Source organism: Grampus griseus (assembly GCF_964374135.1).
Source record: "Grampus griseus genome assembly, chromosome: 4".
NCBI classification, from domain to species: Eukaryota; Metazoa; Chordata; class Mammalia; order Artiodactyla; family Delphinidae; genus Grampus; species Grampus griseus.
Genome location: NC_138997.1, coordinates 24516493 through 24532724, shown reverse-complemented (window position 1 = coordinate 24532724; position 16232 = coordinate 24516493). Strand labels below are relative to the sequence as shown.

Here is a 16232-nt window from a genome sequence, read left to right as displayed (position 1 = left end):
GACATTTCATCATTAGATGTGTAGTTTAGGCTTATATTTTTTCCTGAAGCCTACTACGGAATTATCTATCAGTTCCTGTTTTAAGAGTTGTTGTTTTTGTTTCCAGGATTCAATGTTAAACTTCATCTCAAATGTCTTTTAAGCACCTATTGAATAACCTTTTAATTTGTTCTAAATTTCATAGTAGGTCATTTAAAAAAACTTTTACTCTGGAAATAATTTCAAAACTTACAGAAATAGAACAAACAACAAAGAAAAACAGAACAAAGAACACCCACACAACCATTCTCCAGATTCACCTGTTGGGACAGTTCACTCCATATGCTTCATCATGGGTACCTCTGTCCTCTCTATTCTTCCACACACACCCTCATATACACACACATAGGTACATACATGTATACATTCGGACACAGGATTGTTTTAGGTGGATAGATATCTCTATCTATAAGCATAAGATACATATATAATTTCCTCCTGAACCATTTCATCATGGTCCTTTACCCCTACATACTTAAGTGTGTATTTCCTAAGAATAGGGGTCTTCTCTTACAAGCCACACCATAATCAGCAATGCCACTGCATTTAACACTGATGTAATACTTCTATCTTATCTACCACTCATATTCTAATTCTGTCTGCTGACCCCAATAATGCTCTTTGTAGTACTTTTCCCCTGTCTGCTGCAGGATCACGTCCAGGGGCAGATTATTACATAGAGCTGTCATGTTTCTTTAGCCGTTTTAATGTGGAACATTCTCACATCTTTGTCTTTCGACATCAGTATTTTGGAAGAATACAGTCCCTTCTCACCCTTTGTGTCTGGGGTCTGTCTGAAGGCACCCTGAGATTCGATTCAGATCTGCATGCTCAGTTGGATTTCTGTGTAGGTGACGTTACTCCCTCCTCAGAGCACCACAGCTGGAGGTTCACGACCTCCATCTGCCTCTCACTGGCGATGATAATTCTCATCGCCTAGTCAAGATGTTGTCCAATTTCTCCACTAAATAGTTACTGATTTTTATTCTCCCATGTCAGTAATAGGCAGCCTGGGAGGAGATACTTAAAGACCATGAAAATATCCTGATTCTCATAAAAAGTTCTCTCTATATTTAGCATCACTGACTATTCTTGCCTGTTGGTTGCAAAATGGGGACTTTCTAACTCCACCAACTCACCCTGCATTTACCAGTCAGCCTTCCCCATTCATTTATTTATCTGTTATTGGCATGGACTTATGGATTACTATGGTTTTCCAGTGGTTTAAAACTCACTACTGTATTTAATTATTTTGGTGCTCGAACTATCCCAGAGTTGGCCAGTGGAAGCCCCTCCAAGTTGGCTCCTGGGAAATGCCTCCATCATGTGCATAAGTATTTGTTTACTTTCGGACATAACAGAACGTTTCGGCTCATCTTCCATCTACCTGTCTCAGCCTTGGAGTCAGTCAGCCCTTTCTCCAAAAGCCCTGGTTCCTCTTAGCAGCCATGGAGTTAAGAGATGATGGTCTGAGCACTGTATGTGCTTATTACTACTGGGTATCTTTGCCTCTTGGCCCTCTCAGCAGACAGATCAGAAACTATATGCATGCAGAGACACATCCACATATGCCTTCATACACGTGTACAGGAGTACATAAACACGCATGTACACATTATTAAAATCACGATCTCACACTGCTACCTCCACACGGTTTATTTTTTACCCTTCTCCACACTTGTATGTCTCTTCTTTTTTTTTTTTTTTTTTGTGGTACGTGTGCCTCTCACTGTTGTGGCCTCTCCTGTTGTGGAACACAGGCTCCGGACACGCAGGCTCAGCGGCCGTGGCTCGCGGGCCCAGCCGCTCCACGGCACGTGGGATCTTCCTGGACTGGCGCACGAACCTGTGTCCCCTGCGTCGGCAGGCGGACTCTCAAACACTGCGCCACCAGGGAAGCCCTGTATGTCTCTTCTTATTCCACAGTGAAAACCCAGGTTTACCCCAACAACCACACATTTAGTCATTTGCTTAATATTATAATACATCTTAAAATTTCATAACTGTCTCCTTCATACTGCCACTAAATAATCAAGTCTATTAAAAAGAGTTCAGGACTTGTTTGCAGTCGCTCTACCTTACCTGGCTCAGGCTGAGGTTCTATAGCCAAATACTATATATTCATAAGTTATTTTGAATTAGTTCTTTTTTTTTTTCCCCAGTGGGTCATGGTATTCATTTGAAATACATTCGGTTTACTTGTTTTCATTTGCTTTTTGCTTTTAGTTTTAGGTTGTAAAGAATTTTTTAACAGCTATTTCATTCTTTGGCAAAACACATGATAGAATGGTGTACCCAGATAGCAAATCACTATTCCAGCTATAATTATTATGAGTCAGGAGACCGCAAAAATCGCTGATTGGAAAATGAAGAACTTCCTGATAATACAAATTGAAAAAATATTTATAAACCGTACCGGCAAGTGTATATCATCTGGTATTGACTCCAGGAACGACTGGTGAGTTCTGGCGGAAGAGGGACACGACAGACAAACATTTTGAGAGAGGTTCCAGTGAAAGCTCACCTTTCCCGATATGTCGCCTCGTGTTTTCGATAGTGGAATTCCGGTTGACGTTGGAGAGCAGCCCAAGGCAGAAACGGTTCTTGTTGTTGGAAGGATCGGTGAAGCCATCCACCAGCACGCTCGTGGAGGAGGCATGGAAAGCTTCGCCCACACGATTATTGAGCTCGTAGTAGACAATAGAGCACCAGTGTTTTGGTTCCTCGTAAGCAACTGCTTGAACATCTTTAAGAAAGAAAAGCTGAGAGTCAACAACGGTGAGTGCCCTGGGCTCTCAAAAACTGAAACTTGTGTGGTGAAGTTGGCTCAGGGTCGTGGAATGAAGATGTGAAGAAGCCACTGCTATGATGATGTATAGAGTTCATCTCTGATCTCAGAAGCAGGTACACTCCTTGCTAAGTGCGACATTCACCTTTCACTGGAAGATATTTTCTCCAGTGGCCATCAGATAACCAAGACACTGGCTGAGCAAGCACACGAGCAGCATGTGCTGAACGCTCTGTAATTCACCAAAATGGAAATGACCCCACCACTGACCCTGGCTCACCATCTAAAGAGACGCAACAAGTGGCAAGTGAAAAAACAAGTGCGGAGAGAACAACAGAGGACAGGAAATGTACCAAAGGTGCTGGCACAAAGAGGAGTTACTTTGGACAACGCCTCAGAAGGCCGACGCTTTTTCAAAGCAATGAAAATCAGTTTCTAATTATTGATAAGAAGTTACCTTACTTCACATTCGGTTGCCAATGACTCTCACAGCTACAGCTTTGCTCCAGTCCTCAAGCTCAGGAAGAAATCCTGCCAGCTGGCCATTCTTACAGGATGAATCATATCTCTCTCATCCAGATTTCATGCTAACTTCCTTATATTTGCTTTAAGTCATGCAGAGCAGGTGTGTTTTGTCTCTCCATTCCCAGAATGGGCCAACAATGGAAATTACCCAGCTTTACTGACAGGATGCAGCTTGTTAAGTCAAATCTCTTAAGACTAACAAATCTCCAAACAGAACATGCTTCTAAACATTTGCAACTAAAAAGTTCTAAAGATAAGTTCCTTCTGTAGTAAAACCTCTTATACCAGTGCTTTAGCAATTCCAGGAATACAAACCATATGTATCTAGTATGCCAATATGTAATGATCCGAGGTTTATGAAGACTTGAGTGTACAATCTTAAAAAAAAGAGAAAATCCCCATTGGAAGCACGAACTCTAACTGTTAAGGGAGAATGACCTCTGCGTTCTTCACATCAACCTCCACGAATATTAAAATGAGCTTTACTGTAGAATTTGGTAAAGAAAATAAGGAAAATGATCATTAAGAAAATCCACACATACAGTAACTGCTTTATACACTTAAGCAGGTAAGCTGTGAACACAAACACACACCATCTTCCCTGTATGCTAAGTGTTATCCCATGTCAATAAGCTGTATTTCAAAGAGCAAAGTTTTAGTGATTTACAGGTGCCAAATCTTAAAGAAGACTGCAACATCATAAAGAGAAGGCTTTTTTTTTTTTTTCCGGCTGTGCCGCACGGCAGGCGGAACTTCCCCGACCACGGATCAAACGCGCACCCCCTGCACTGGAAGCTCGGAGTCGTAACCACTGGACCATCAGGGAAGTCTAAGAGAGGGCTTGAATCAGCTGTCAGGATTGCTCACAGGACTATTCATCCAGGTTGGAGGCTGACAATTGTTTTTTCTGTAAAAGGCCAGAAAGGTCTTGGGGGCCACGTGGTCTCTATGGCCCCTATTCAACTGTGCCCTAGCTGTGCAAAAGCAGCCACAGATAATATGTAATAAATGAACACAGCTGTGTCCCAATAAAGCTTTATTTACAAAAACAGGGAGCAGGCTGAAGTGGCCCGTGGGCTGCAGTCTGCTGACCCCTGCTCCAGGAAAACCACCAAAGTATAACAACCACAAGGCCAATAGCCCGTCCTCATGAAAATATTAAGTGTAAACTTATTCTAATGGGGAAAGAATTTTAAGCCATTTAAAGGAAAAATTTTAAAGCAAATTGAGGGTCTCTTTCCTGAAATCAGACATTTTGGGCTTAGCCACCATGGCTGCAGGTCCACAGGCTTATAACTGTTTCACAGTGCTGTGCCCATTCTCTCCTGCTATTCTGTTCCCCAAACACACATTCCAAGGATGTGTGAGACAGGAGTCATTTTCCCCAACCAAAATCGTTGTCAACTCATAATTTTATGTTTGAGAGTATATTCTAGAGATTATCAAAATACAGAGCTAATAAAAAAGATGACAGACAGCCAATAAAAAAGATATAAGAAATGTTTACAGATTAAAAAGGTGTAAATTCCAATTTATTACACTGCACACTGAAGGAAGGTTCTTTGAGTTCATCCACAACTTTTAAGAGGTTAAAAGATATCAGCAACTCTGACAAGGTCTGAGGTATCTGCAGACCTTTACTTAAAAAGTGATAGGAATGAGATAAGACATACCTAGTAACGAAATGGCTTTTTAACTTCAATGTGCATTAAATGAATACAAATTGAATGAGCCATCTCTGCCGCTGCTGAGCGGGCCAGCGAAGCACTTTCCTCCAGGGGAGGTTACCTGGGGACAGTTTCACTCAATGTGTGGTCATGACTTCTTACACATGCTCAGGGATTCTCCCAACGCTTATTTACCCGAGTTCCCTGCTCGCTTAAGCCTCTGCAGACCCGGCAGGATGATGGCATCCTCCTCTCAGACACTGCCAGGGATCACAAAGACCCACCCTCTACTAGAGAGGAAAAGAAGTCAGCTCCTCAGGGTAAGAAAAGGAAAAACATGCGCCTCCCACCCCTTCTTGTAACAAGGTAAGAAACAAACAAATAGAGCAAGAAGGGAACAAAAGCTATTAGTTTGTTTCAGCTGCAGCTATACATAGATGAGGCCTAGAAAATAGATGGGGCTTACGAATATCTATTCCAACGACCAAAGAACCTTTTGGAAAGCCTTGTTATACGAACTTTAAATTTTGGAAATCACCAGTGAAAACTCTAGTTTTACGTTTTTTCTCCCTCAACATCCTTTGTCTTTCACATAAAAATACTCTTTTATCACCAATTCAAAAGTATTGAGTATTGAAGTTATAAACAGATGACTGCACAATTGTATTTAGGCCTTCATTAGTTAAATCAGCGCGCCTGTTCTTCATATAAAAGGCTTATCTGTAATCCAAAGAAGTCTTTCCATTGAGCTTCTCTTACTATAAGTGCTCTATCTTTTTCAAATAGCTATCTTTTTAAAGACTAATAAAAATCTGTGAGAGAAAGCAACACTTGGACAGATAAACTTCAGACTCTGAAAGGGAATAAGCAGCAATTCATTTTACCTCCTCTGTTGACTTCTGAGGGCAGTGAAGGCGCCATTATATTTGTGTCCATGGGCTGAGAGCCATCCTGGGTTATGGGATCTTCAGGAGGCAGATAAGCAGGTGGAGGTGTATCGGCTACAAAATTTGGAAAAAAGCTCTGGTAAACACACGTGCTTAAAACATATATTCTCTTCGGTGCCGAAATTCTTAAGAGATTAAGTTGCCATTTCAACCTCCCCATCGGAAGATTAGAGGCTACAGGCGCTGGACTGGGTGTACACTTTTTGAAAATTACTACCATCTTATGCAATAAATAATCTTATACGATTGTAGTGAAGATTCAGTGGGACGAAAGCACCGTATGCCAGTTCTAGAAGTTGTCTGCCTACCGAGGATCATGCCATTTTAAAACAATCAGAAGGGCATTTAAACATGCTTTCACCCAACCCACTTTAAAAGGGCCTCTGCATTTCATCATTTCCCTGGTGGACGGAAAACCTTCGAAAGCTACGCAGGGCTTCTTAAGAAAAGGAGCTTCAGGGTCTCTTGCATTAAATCTATGGGCTCTTAGGGATTTATCAACTGAGTTTCATTATAGCCAACTTACTGACTCCAACTGTGAATTTCCCATGACTTCAAGAAATCTGCTGGGACTACCTTCTCCCTACCCACTTAAATATATATAACAGATTCACTTTGCTGTATACCTGAAACTAACACAATGTTGTAAATAAACTATACCCCAATAAAAATTTTTTAAAAATCTTCTGTACCCATATTAAAAAAAATAGTAATCACGAGTTTCAAAATCCCTAGTAGCAGAATAATAGGAAAGAAATCAGTTTGTCGCAACTATCTTCTATTTCAGAATTTGCATCCATGTTTCTCCTGGAAAGCTCACAGCTAACTGGCAAATAAGAGGCAAAGAGTGTGATTTTTGAAACAAAGAACACTAACACAAGTCTTGTGCTTTCTTAAATAAGGATTTCCCACAAACAATCCTTTGTGATGGAAAAACAAGTTCCTCATGGGCTATGGTGAGCTCACCTCATACCACTTAGCACATACAACAGAGCAGGGAACAAAGCTTCACCTCAAAGAACCACCAATAGCTTGGACAGGTACTCTAGACCACTCAGGGCAACCATCAAATAGAAAAAGCGAACACTACTCTTTCAGAGTTTCTCAAGAGATTTCCCAGACTGACTTTCCAGCTGAATCACAACCTGGCCACTTCTACCGTCCAGGTGCTAACAAGCCAAGCCTCAGAGCACAAAGACAGGACTATGGGGACCTGATCTGGATGTATTTTCCACCCTTTCTCCAGCTTTTTAAAATTCAGCTTCTTCCCTGCAGCTGTAACACTGCCTCTGCTTTACTTCCAGCCAGGAATGAAGACAAAGAGCCTCCTCTGAAACCAAATCCAATACCATTTCTGCAAACAAGCTGGTGAAAACTTCATCAACGACTTAAGGCATCAGCGTCCCTGGGAGGCACCAGATACTCTGGGTGATGCTCTGCTCTCCCCACAAGGTCCTCCTCCCACCCCTTCAGCTTTCTCTGCTCCATATTTCCTCTACTTGGCCTGTGCCTTAATCCTTGACAGCTGGGGACAAGGTGTAAATTCAAGCAATAATCTTCAGTTTTGTCACTCTTGGGCCCACCCTGGGTCTGCCACTGCTCCACAGTCTTCCAAAACAATCTCCTTACCACTAACCTGTTCCTCAAACCCAGCGGGTCCAGGAGGGAGTGCGGTGGATAGCAGATTACCAGATGATACTAGTTTGATTTTGAAACAAGTCTATCCCTCACCCTCATCTTAAACCATTTTCGACTGAAAAACAAACAGTGCAGGGGCTTCGCTGGTGGCGCAGTGGTTGAGAGTCCGCCTGCCGATGCAGGGGACACGGGTTCGTGCCCCAGTCCGGGAAGATCCCACATGCCGCGGAGTGGCTGGGCCCGTGAGCCATGGCTGCTGAGCCTGCGCGTCCAGAGCCTGTGCTCCGCAACGGGAGAGGCCACAACAGTGAGAGGCCCGCGTACCGCAAAAAAAAAAAAAAAAAAAAAAAAAAAAAAGTGAAAAATAATAGGCTAAAAATGTAAAAAAGCAATAAATATATAAATAAAAGATAGGAATATCAAGTGTGGACCACTTTTCAATTTTTGAGGACACACCAGCTCTGCTGTCGGATTCAAATCTGCCCAAAAACATTTCAAGTGATACATTAAACATGCTCGCCCACTCATTTTCCCTTCCTGCAACGTTAATAGATGTCAAGTGTATCTTTGCTTGGCGTATCCTTTGTGAGGTCTGCTGGCGAGAAATTGGGCACTAATCATTTTTTGAGGTGCTCGCTTATGAACCTGTAACTCGAAAAATATAATGTCCTAATTACTCATTTAATTTGACAAACATTACACCACCAGAGAAGTCTAAAAATGAAGGATAATGGTTTTTTTGTCTTTGTTAAAGTTAAACAAGCAGATGGTTTCCAGTACTCCTGATGCAAGTCTTCTGTTGTTAAAGTCTATGTTTCTTGGGGTTATATCACCACTTAAACGCATCTAATTAAGTTGTGTGGTGGGGTGTGATCCCCCAGGAAATATCTTTTCTGAGGCTGCACTTACGACAGGGATTTTTCCTTGCATGGGAACAGCAAATGTGTGCAGCATGCTATTTTTTTCCTCGTTCTTTTATCAAGCGCAAAGGCTAGAACAACTATGCCACTCCCAGAAGGATGCAGCTGTTTTAAAACCTTTCAAAAATCAAAAATGTATTCAAGCATCTGTGCCAGACAAATAAAACACTGGCTTACTTGGCTAGAAGTCCCCTTTCATTCAAAGTTGCATCCTGAGTTCTAGAGGCGCAGTGCCACGTACCAGGGCTGGAAACTTTCTCCATTCCAGGGAACCCAGCTTCGCCTTAACACTGTGATGACAATTTGACCACAGAACATCACTGTTCTGTGGTCAAATCTGATCTGACCACAGAACATCACTGAACACTGCAACCTACCTGGCATCTGAAAGGGGCTTCCTGGGTCTGAGCTGGTCGGAGAGTGAGGGTAGGTGCTACTGCTGCTCCCAGGAGAGTTTGGGTAACTGCTATTGGGAGAATGAGGAAACGGATGGCTGCTGGGTTGCTGGAAAGAATCCGGGAAAGTGGCGTTGAGTGGCATGTGAGGCTCATTTTGTCCTAAGTTCCGGAACTGAGCTAAGAGGCTGTGCTGAGGATTATATTCACTGTGTCGTGGAACCAGTACTGGAGGAAGAACTGGAAAAAGGGAAAGAAAAGAAAAGAGGGACAAAAATGAGAATGATGAAAATCGTTAATAATGTCACAATAAAACACAATAAAGTTGAAACCTAATCTGTAAGTAACAACAAATTATTCGAACACTGTCATGCTGCCAACTGAAAGGCACCATTCAAATGAAAAGACATTTTTCACTCAGGAATAAATGCAGTAAACTATACGGTCTCCTTAGAATCACTGATGGCCTATGCCTGGACCTGCAGCATTGACAAACTACCCAAGGAAAGTCTGCAAAATATATTCTTTTAGGTTAAAAATGTTAAGGTTCCCTTATTCTTAATTTTTTCATTCACTAAAAACCAAAGCACAACTAGGAACATATATCGCCATTGACAATTCCAGTTTACATCTCTGGCTGATAAGATTTCACATTTAAGAGTTAATAATATTTATTGAATGCTATGAGTTATTCACCACAAATGCTTTAAATGGACACATTAACTCACTTTAAACCAAAGGAAGTGTAGTAAATAAAGTTGAGAGGGTAAATACAATGAGCTGTATAAAATCCAAATGCCAATGAAGACAGTTAATTAGATAAAATGTGATTTTCTGTGGGACAGACTGTATGTTGTGTCCTAGCAGTCATACTTTATGAACATTTTTCCTCTAAGGATCTTAATGTATTTACCCACTTCTCAGTAATCCTTATCACTACCTGATAGGCAAAGGAAGAAACAGGTCATACAATCCACATTTTGCTAACTGAATGAATACTCAAGGTACAAAGGCCAAAAAACATACACACCAGGAGAGAAGGAAATAAAACAACTTAAGCCATTCCTAAAAGCTCTGTATGTTAGGAACCTAAGGAGTTAATGATTAGCATGGTCCTCAACCTCCAGAAACCTCCAGGGGCAAAGCCACTACAAAGGCAATGATAAAGGGAAGGGCAGGCTGGCTTCCAGAGCCCTAACTGGGGTTAGCAGCTTCTTGCCAGGGTCACCAGATGGCTCCTCCCCATAATCAAGGTCCTTGGAATCCCTACTGCTCTTGTGGCCTTGGCTGGAAGGAGAAAAACAACCCATCTGGTAAACTACATGGGAGGGAAGAGGAGATTTAAAATCTGTTATTGTTGTTGGGAGTCAGGCCTCAGAATACATTTTCCCAAAGAAACCATATTTAGTGGCATTAGGAATTAAGTAGATTTTTGAGGGCTTTCCAGGGAATCTATCCATGACTGATACCATTTCTACAGGAAAAAGTACTCTTAATGCTTGGATTATCACTAATTTATGAGCTGAAAACTGTTTAAGAAAAAAAAAAGTTTTTGAAGGTATTAAAAGTTCTCATGTGCTGTATCGTAGATTTCTCCGTAATCCTGTAGCAATAAGATTTGCTGATTCCCCTACTATCTGATCCCTTAGAAACAAATCTTTTTAGTAGAATAAATGTATTTCCTTTTTCACACAGTGATGGAATCTGTCCAAATCAAGTCATCAAAAGCATGATTCCTACCTATAGTGGAAAAAGAATAAATACATATATATATCAGAATTACTTTGTTGTATGCCTGAAACTAACCCAACGTTGTAAATCAATTATACACTCCAAAACACCCGACGCCCTCCCCCCAAAAAAACACAAGAAGGAAAAAAGTGGGGGGAAGGGAAAAGAAGGCCTAATTCCTCCTACCTTTCAGTAGTCATTTGAAATGTAAACCACTGTGCTTTGTTGTCGACAAAGTTCCCAACTGTCACAAAGGCTCCCCCAACACCAAGAGAAATCTATATTCCAAAATAAATACATGCTCTGAAATAGTGCAATATCTTTAAATTACCTATGCAATCAAACACTTTTCTTTTTCTTTCAACTGTTGCAGCCTGAATTACCGCTTCCCAGCTTGCCTTTTATGGTCATCTAGCTACAGCCTCCATTCTGATCCGTACCTTTAAAAGGTGGAAAATACTGGCTTCTAAATCCCTCGTGCCAACTACAGCACCAGACAGCAACTTAAAAGAGTTCTCCATCTCTCTTCTCTCTCCCTTCCTCTCTCCCACCCACACCCCCTTACTGGAGCCCCTGTTTTAGAGACTCTTATTGCCTAACAGAGTTTTAGAACTGGGAATTTACTTCTTCCCACTGCTTGCAGATGACAGTGGCAGCAGAAGGCAATGTATTTCTATACCTCCGGCTGATACTACGCACACACGTGTTCCTGTGTAACTGTTGCGTGGTGTGCAGTGGTCTGGCTCTAAAGCACCGGGCTGCCCTTAGTGTACACCACAGGTGAGATCAATCAGCTTTTGTACGTGACCTGGGATGTGAGCCACCAACTACAACAAAGCAGCACTCTATAGATGAACTTGACGAGACTGATACCTTTTTCTCACCTCTGATTATTAAGATGAGATGATTTTGCTGCTGCTGATATAGGTACAGGTATATTTTAATGAACTTAAAAAAGGTACTGAGGTATCACACACCTATAATAAAATGCAGAAATCTTTTTATAAATGAAATCGTATATACTCTTGTGTCTGGCTTCTTAAGTTCAACATTATGTCTGTATGAGTGATTCATCCAATGTGTGTAGCATCTCATCATATGTATATATTACAATTTATCAGTCAGCCCATCTAACCTCCTCAGAGGATAATCAATTTCATTTTTTTCTGTTTTATCCTTTCTGTGTTTCTTCTTGAAGAAATTAAACAGATAAATGTTTGCTTTCTTATTTCATCTTTATTACTAAAAGGAAAGGCAGCCTCCTATACAGCCTTTGCACTTAGCTTTTTCAACTGTATCTTAGGATTAACTTCATATTAGTTTGTAGAGATTGACCTTATTTGTTTTACAGCTAATAGCACCATAGTTTATTCAACCAATCTCCAATGCCTGGGCATTTAGGTAGTTTACAATATTCCACCATTACATACTATATTGCAATGAATAACTCCAGGCATATACTGCAGTACTGTTAAAGGTGTATCTTCAGGGTAAATTCCTAGAAGTGGAAATACTGGGTGAAAGGGTAAATGCGGGTATAATTTTGTTATCGTCAAGTATCCCTACATAGGGGTTGTACCATTTTGCATTGCTACCAGCAACAAATGAAAGTGACTTTTCCCTCAAAGCCTCCTGAACAGACTATGCTGACAGGTTTTTAAAAAATTTTTCTGATAATCTGATGGGTGGAAAATGGTAGGTATTGTGGTGCAATTCTAATTTATATTTCTATTATGGTGAAAGTTGATCATCTTTCCATGTATTTCAGAAGATGTATTTTTATCTTTTTTTGGTGAATTGCCTGCTTGTGCCTTTTGCCCATTTTTCATCTTCCCATTTTTCATTTATATATATATATATATATATATATGATATTAGCCCATGATATATTACGTTACAAATATCTTATCACAATCTGTCAATTTGTCTTTTGGCTCTGCTTATGTGCAAGTTTATTTTTTATTTTTTGGTAGTCAAATTTATCAATGTTTTCTTTTATGGCATATGGATTTTGAGTGATAAAAAGCCTTCTTCTACACCCAGACTGTAAGGAGGAATTCATCCATGCATTCTTCCAGTGCATATAAAGTTTCATATTTTACTTAAACCTCTGATCCATTTGGAGTTCAGTTTATTTATAGTATGAGGAACAGATCTAACTTTATCTTTTTCCAAATGGTTAGCCAGCTGCCCCAATACCATTAATTAAAAAGCCCAACTCTGGGGAATTCCCTGGCGGCCCAGTGGTTAAGACGCCATGCTTCCATTGCAGGGGGCGCGGGTTCGATCCCTGGTGGGAGAACTAAGATCCTCCAAGCCACGTGGTGAGGCCAAAAAAAAAAAAAAAAAGCCCACCCATCCTAGTGGTTGGAGATACCACCTTTCTCATAAATGTCCATGTATGTTAGGGTCTATCTTTAGACATTCCATCCCATTCCATTCTAGTCTGTGTCCCAGTATCACTCTGCTTTAATTATAGAGACTTTATAGTACATGCTAATATCTGTAAGGCTAGTCCCCTCTCACAGTTCTTCCTTTTCAGTGTTTTACTCATACGCTTACTTTTCCATATGAACTTTGGTTATCACCTTGTCGACCTCCAGAAAAAAAGATTACTGGTACTTTTAGTGGGATCACATTATATTTAAACATTAATTGGGCTTCCCTGGTGGCGCAGTGGTTGAGAGTCCGCCTGCCAATGCAGGGGACATGGGCTCATGCCCCAGTCCGGGAAGATCCCACATGTCGCGGAGCGGCTGGGCCCGTGAGCCATGGCCGCTGAGCCTGTGAGTCCGGAGTCTGTGCTCCGCAATGGGAGAGGCCACAACAGTGAGGACTGCGCACCGCAAAAATAAAAAAAAAACAACCAAAAAAAAACATTAATTTAGTAAGAATATGTTGATGATGTTAAAATATTCTATTCAAGAACTAGGAAGGTCTGTCAACTCTACTTTTGCATCTTTCAGGACTGCCCCATAGCTACTGTCTGTATTAATTTGCCAGGCCTGCCCATAACAAAGTACCACAGAACTGGGGGACTTAAACAACAGAAATTTATTTACTCAAAGTTCTGGTGGCTAGAAATCTGAGACCAAGGTGTTGGCAGGTTGGTTTCTCCTGAGGCCTCTCTTCTTGGTTTGCAGATGGCCACTTTCTTGCTGCGTTCTCCCGTAGCTTACTTCCCTGGTGTTCCTCTGTATGTCCTAATCTCCTCTTCTTATAAGGACACCAGTCAGTTTAGGGTCCAGACCAATGGCCTCATTTTAACTTTCTAAAGACCCTACTTCCAAACACAGTCACATTCTTAGGTATTATACTTATGATTAGGGCTTCAACAGATACATTTTGCGGGGGACATAATTCAATCTATAACACTGCATTAGGTTTTAAACATTTCTTATAAAATTAAGTATTTTATCTTTTCCGTTGCTATTTTAAATGGAGTTTTCTATTCCATTATATCTTCTATCTAGTAATTATTTATATATATGGTTATTGATATTTCCATGCTATTTTATATATAACTACCTGGCTGAATTCTTTTGTTGTCTGAGTTATTTTTATCATTGACTCATTATAGAGTGAGTTCTCCAGCAAATGATCACGTCTCCAACTAGTTTTACTTTTTCCTTTTGAATTGTTTTCTCTTGTCTGATTGCACTGGCTAGTAGTGCTAATACAATGTTAAAAAGTAATGGAGATAGTGAATTTCCATGACTTATTCTTGACCTTGGTGAGAATGCCTCTAGTGTTTCCCCATTAAGTAAGATGCTGACTTTAGGACTGACATATATAAATTATGTTAAGGAAGTATCCATCCATTCCTATAGTTGAGTGTTTTTACTAGGAATAGGTGTTGAATTTTTGTCAGAAGGTTGTTCAGAATTTCTAAAGATATTATGATTTTCTTCTTATACTTATTAATATGGTGAATTATCCCTGCATTCTGGCATAAGACCTGCTCGGTGATGATGTATTATTTTCTTAATGTGGGGCATTAGAGTCTTATAACTAATATTTTATTTCAGTTTATATTAATATTCATAAACTATATTGATCTGTAAGTTTCTTTGTGTGCTATCTTTAGCAGGTTGTCATGTCACTGTTACACCTGCTTCATAAATGTTTGTGTGCTCAGAAACAGTTTATGTTTCTAAACAGACTCTAAATTGTTGGTAGACTCCCTCTCTTAAACTCTCTGGGATTGGTGCTTTCCTGTGGAGTAGTTCCTTAAAACTTTCTCTATTTGTCCTCTGTAAATAAATGTAAGCTTTCTATGTCTACTGAGGATAATTTTGGTAAATTATACTTTCTTCTAGAAAATTATCCATTTCACCTAGGTTTTTAAATTTACTTGCATAAAGGTATGCTAAGTAACCTTACAGTAAAATTTTGTATTCTCTTTATCAATATCTATTTCCCTCTTATTTCTTATTTTATATTTGTGCTTTCTTCTTGCAACACCTTTTTCTTCCTTTATTAAATTGACCCTTGGGTTGTTTTTTTTTCAAACCAGGATTTGGATTTGTTGACTTGATCTGTTTTTTTTTTTGTTTACTATTTCATTATTTTTTGCTTTTATCTTTATTATCTTTGTCCTCATACTTTTGCTTTTTCTTTGGCTTACTTCAGCGTTCTTTTCCTAGCCTTTTGCTTGGGAATTTAAAATTTATTTTTATTCTTTCATTTTTACTGATATAGGTGTTCAACGCTATGAATTTTTCTCTGATCACTGGTTTAAATGCATCCCACAGATTCTAATATGTAGCTGTTTGATCATTATTTTCCAGAAATTATGTAATTTATATTTTCTCATTTGCCAATAGGTCATTTAGTAGAAAAGTTTTAAAATTCCCAGAGAGAAGAGCTTATTTGCTTCAAATTTCTAGGTTTATGGCATTGTGATAAGAATGCTGACTGCAGTATTTCTAACTTATGGAACTTGATATTTTCTTTATGACCTACAATATTATACATTTTTGTGAGTGTTCCTTGCACACTTGAGAAGGTATATTTTCTATTATTAGGATGCAGTGTTTAATACGTTTCCGTAAAAACTACCTAATTAATAATGTTGCTTAGGTCTCCAGCATCGGGGGCGGGGTGTGTGTGTGTGTGTGTGTGTGTCAGTGAACTTCTTCTGTAAAGGATCGGAGAGTAAACGTTTGAGGTTTTGTGCACTACAGGGCCTCTGTCACAACTATTCAACTCTGCTGTTGTAGTAAGAAACCCATAGACAATATGTAAACAAGTGGATGTGTCTGTGTGTTAAAAAGCTTTATCTACAGAAACAAGTAACAGACTTGACTTGGCCTGTGTGCAGTTTCCCAACCTCTGGCTGCTATGTTACTTACGTTTTTTCCCACATGACCTGTCTTGTATTTAGACTGGTGTATTAAAGTTTCCATTATTGTTGTGTTTCTATTCATCTTCCCTGCCATATCCTGCTTTATACAGGAGGTTGCTGTGATGTTTGGTGCATATATGTTCACTTTAAAGTGCTCTCTGTGTCAGTGCTTTTTGGTCTTCTGAATTCTATTTTGTGTGATACTAGAATCACAATCCCCTATTTCCTGTTGTTT

The 16232-nt window shown here is 39.9% G+C and overlaps 1 protein-coding gene across 1 annotated transcript in view; it reads right to left on the bottom strand.

Annotated features, from left to right (window-relative positions):
* The window catches only part of SMAD1 (SMAD family member 1), a 76992-nt gene that overhangs the window by 9182 nt on the left and 51578 nt on the right, over nucleotides 1–16232 (bottom strand). The window contains exons 3-5 of the mRNA XM_082653276.1: nucleotides 8902–9159; nucleotides 5904–6020; nucleotides 2564–2785 (exon numbers count right to left, since the gene is read on the bottom strand). Of these exons, the coding sequence (XP_082509402.1) occupies nucleotides 2564–2785; nucleotides 5904–6020; nucleotides 8902–9159 (597 nt within the window). The remainder of the gene's footprint in view (nucleotides 1–2563; nucleotides 2786–5903; nucleotides 6021–8901; nucleotides 9160–16232) is intronic.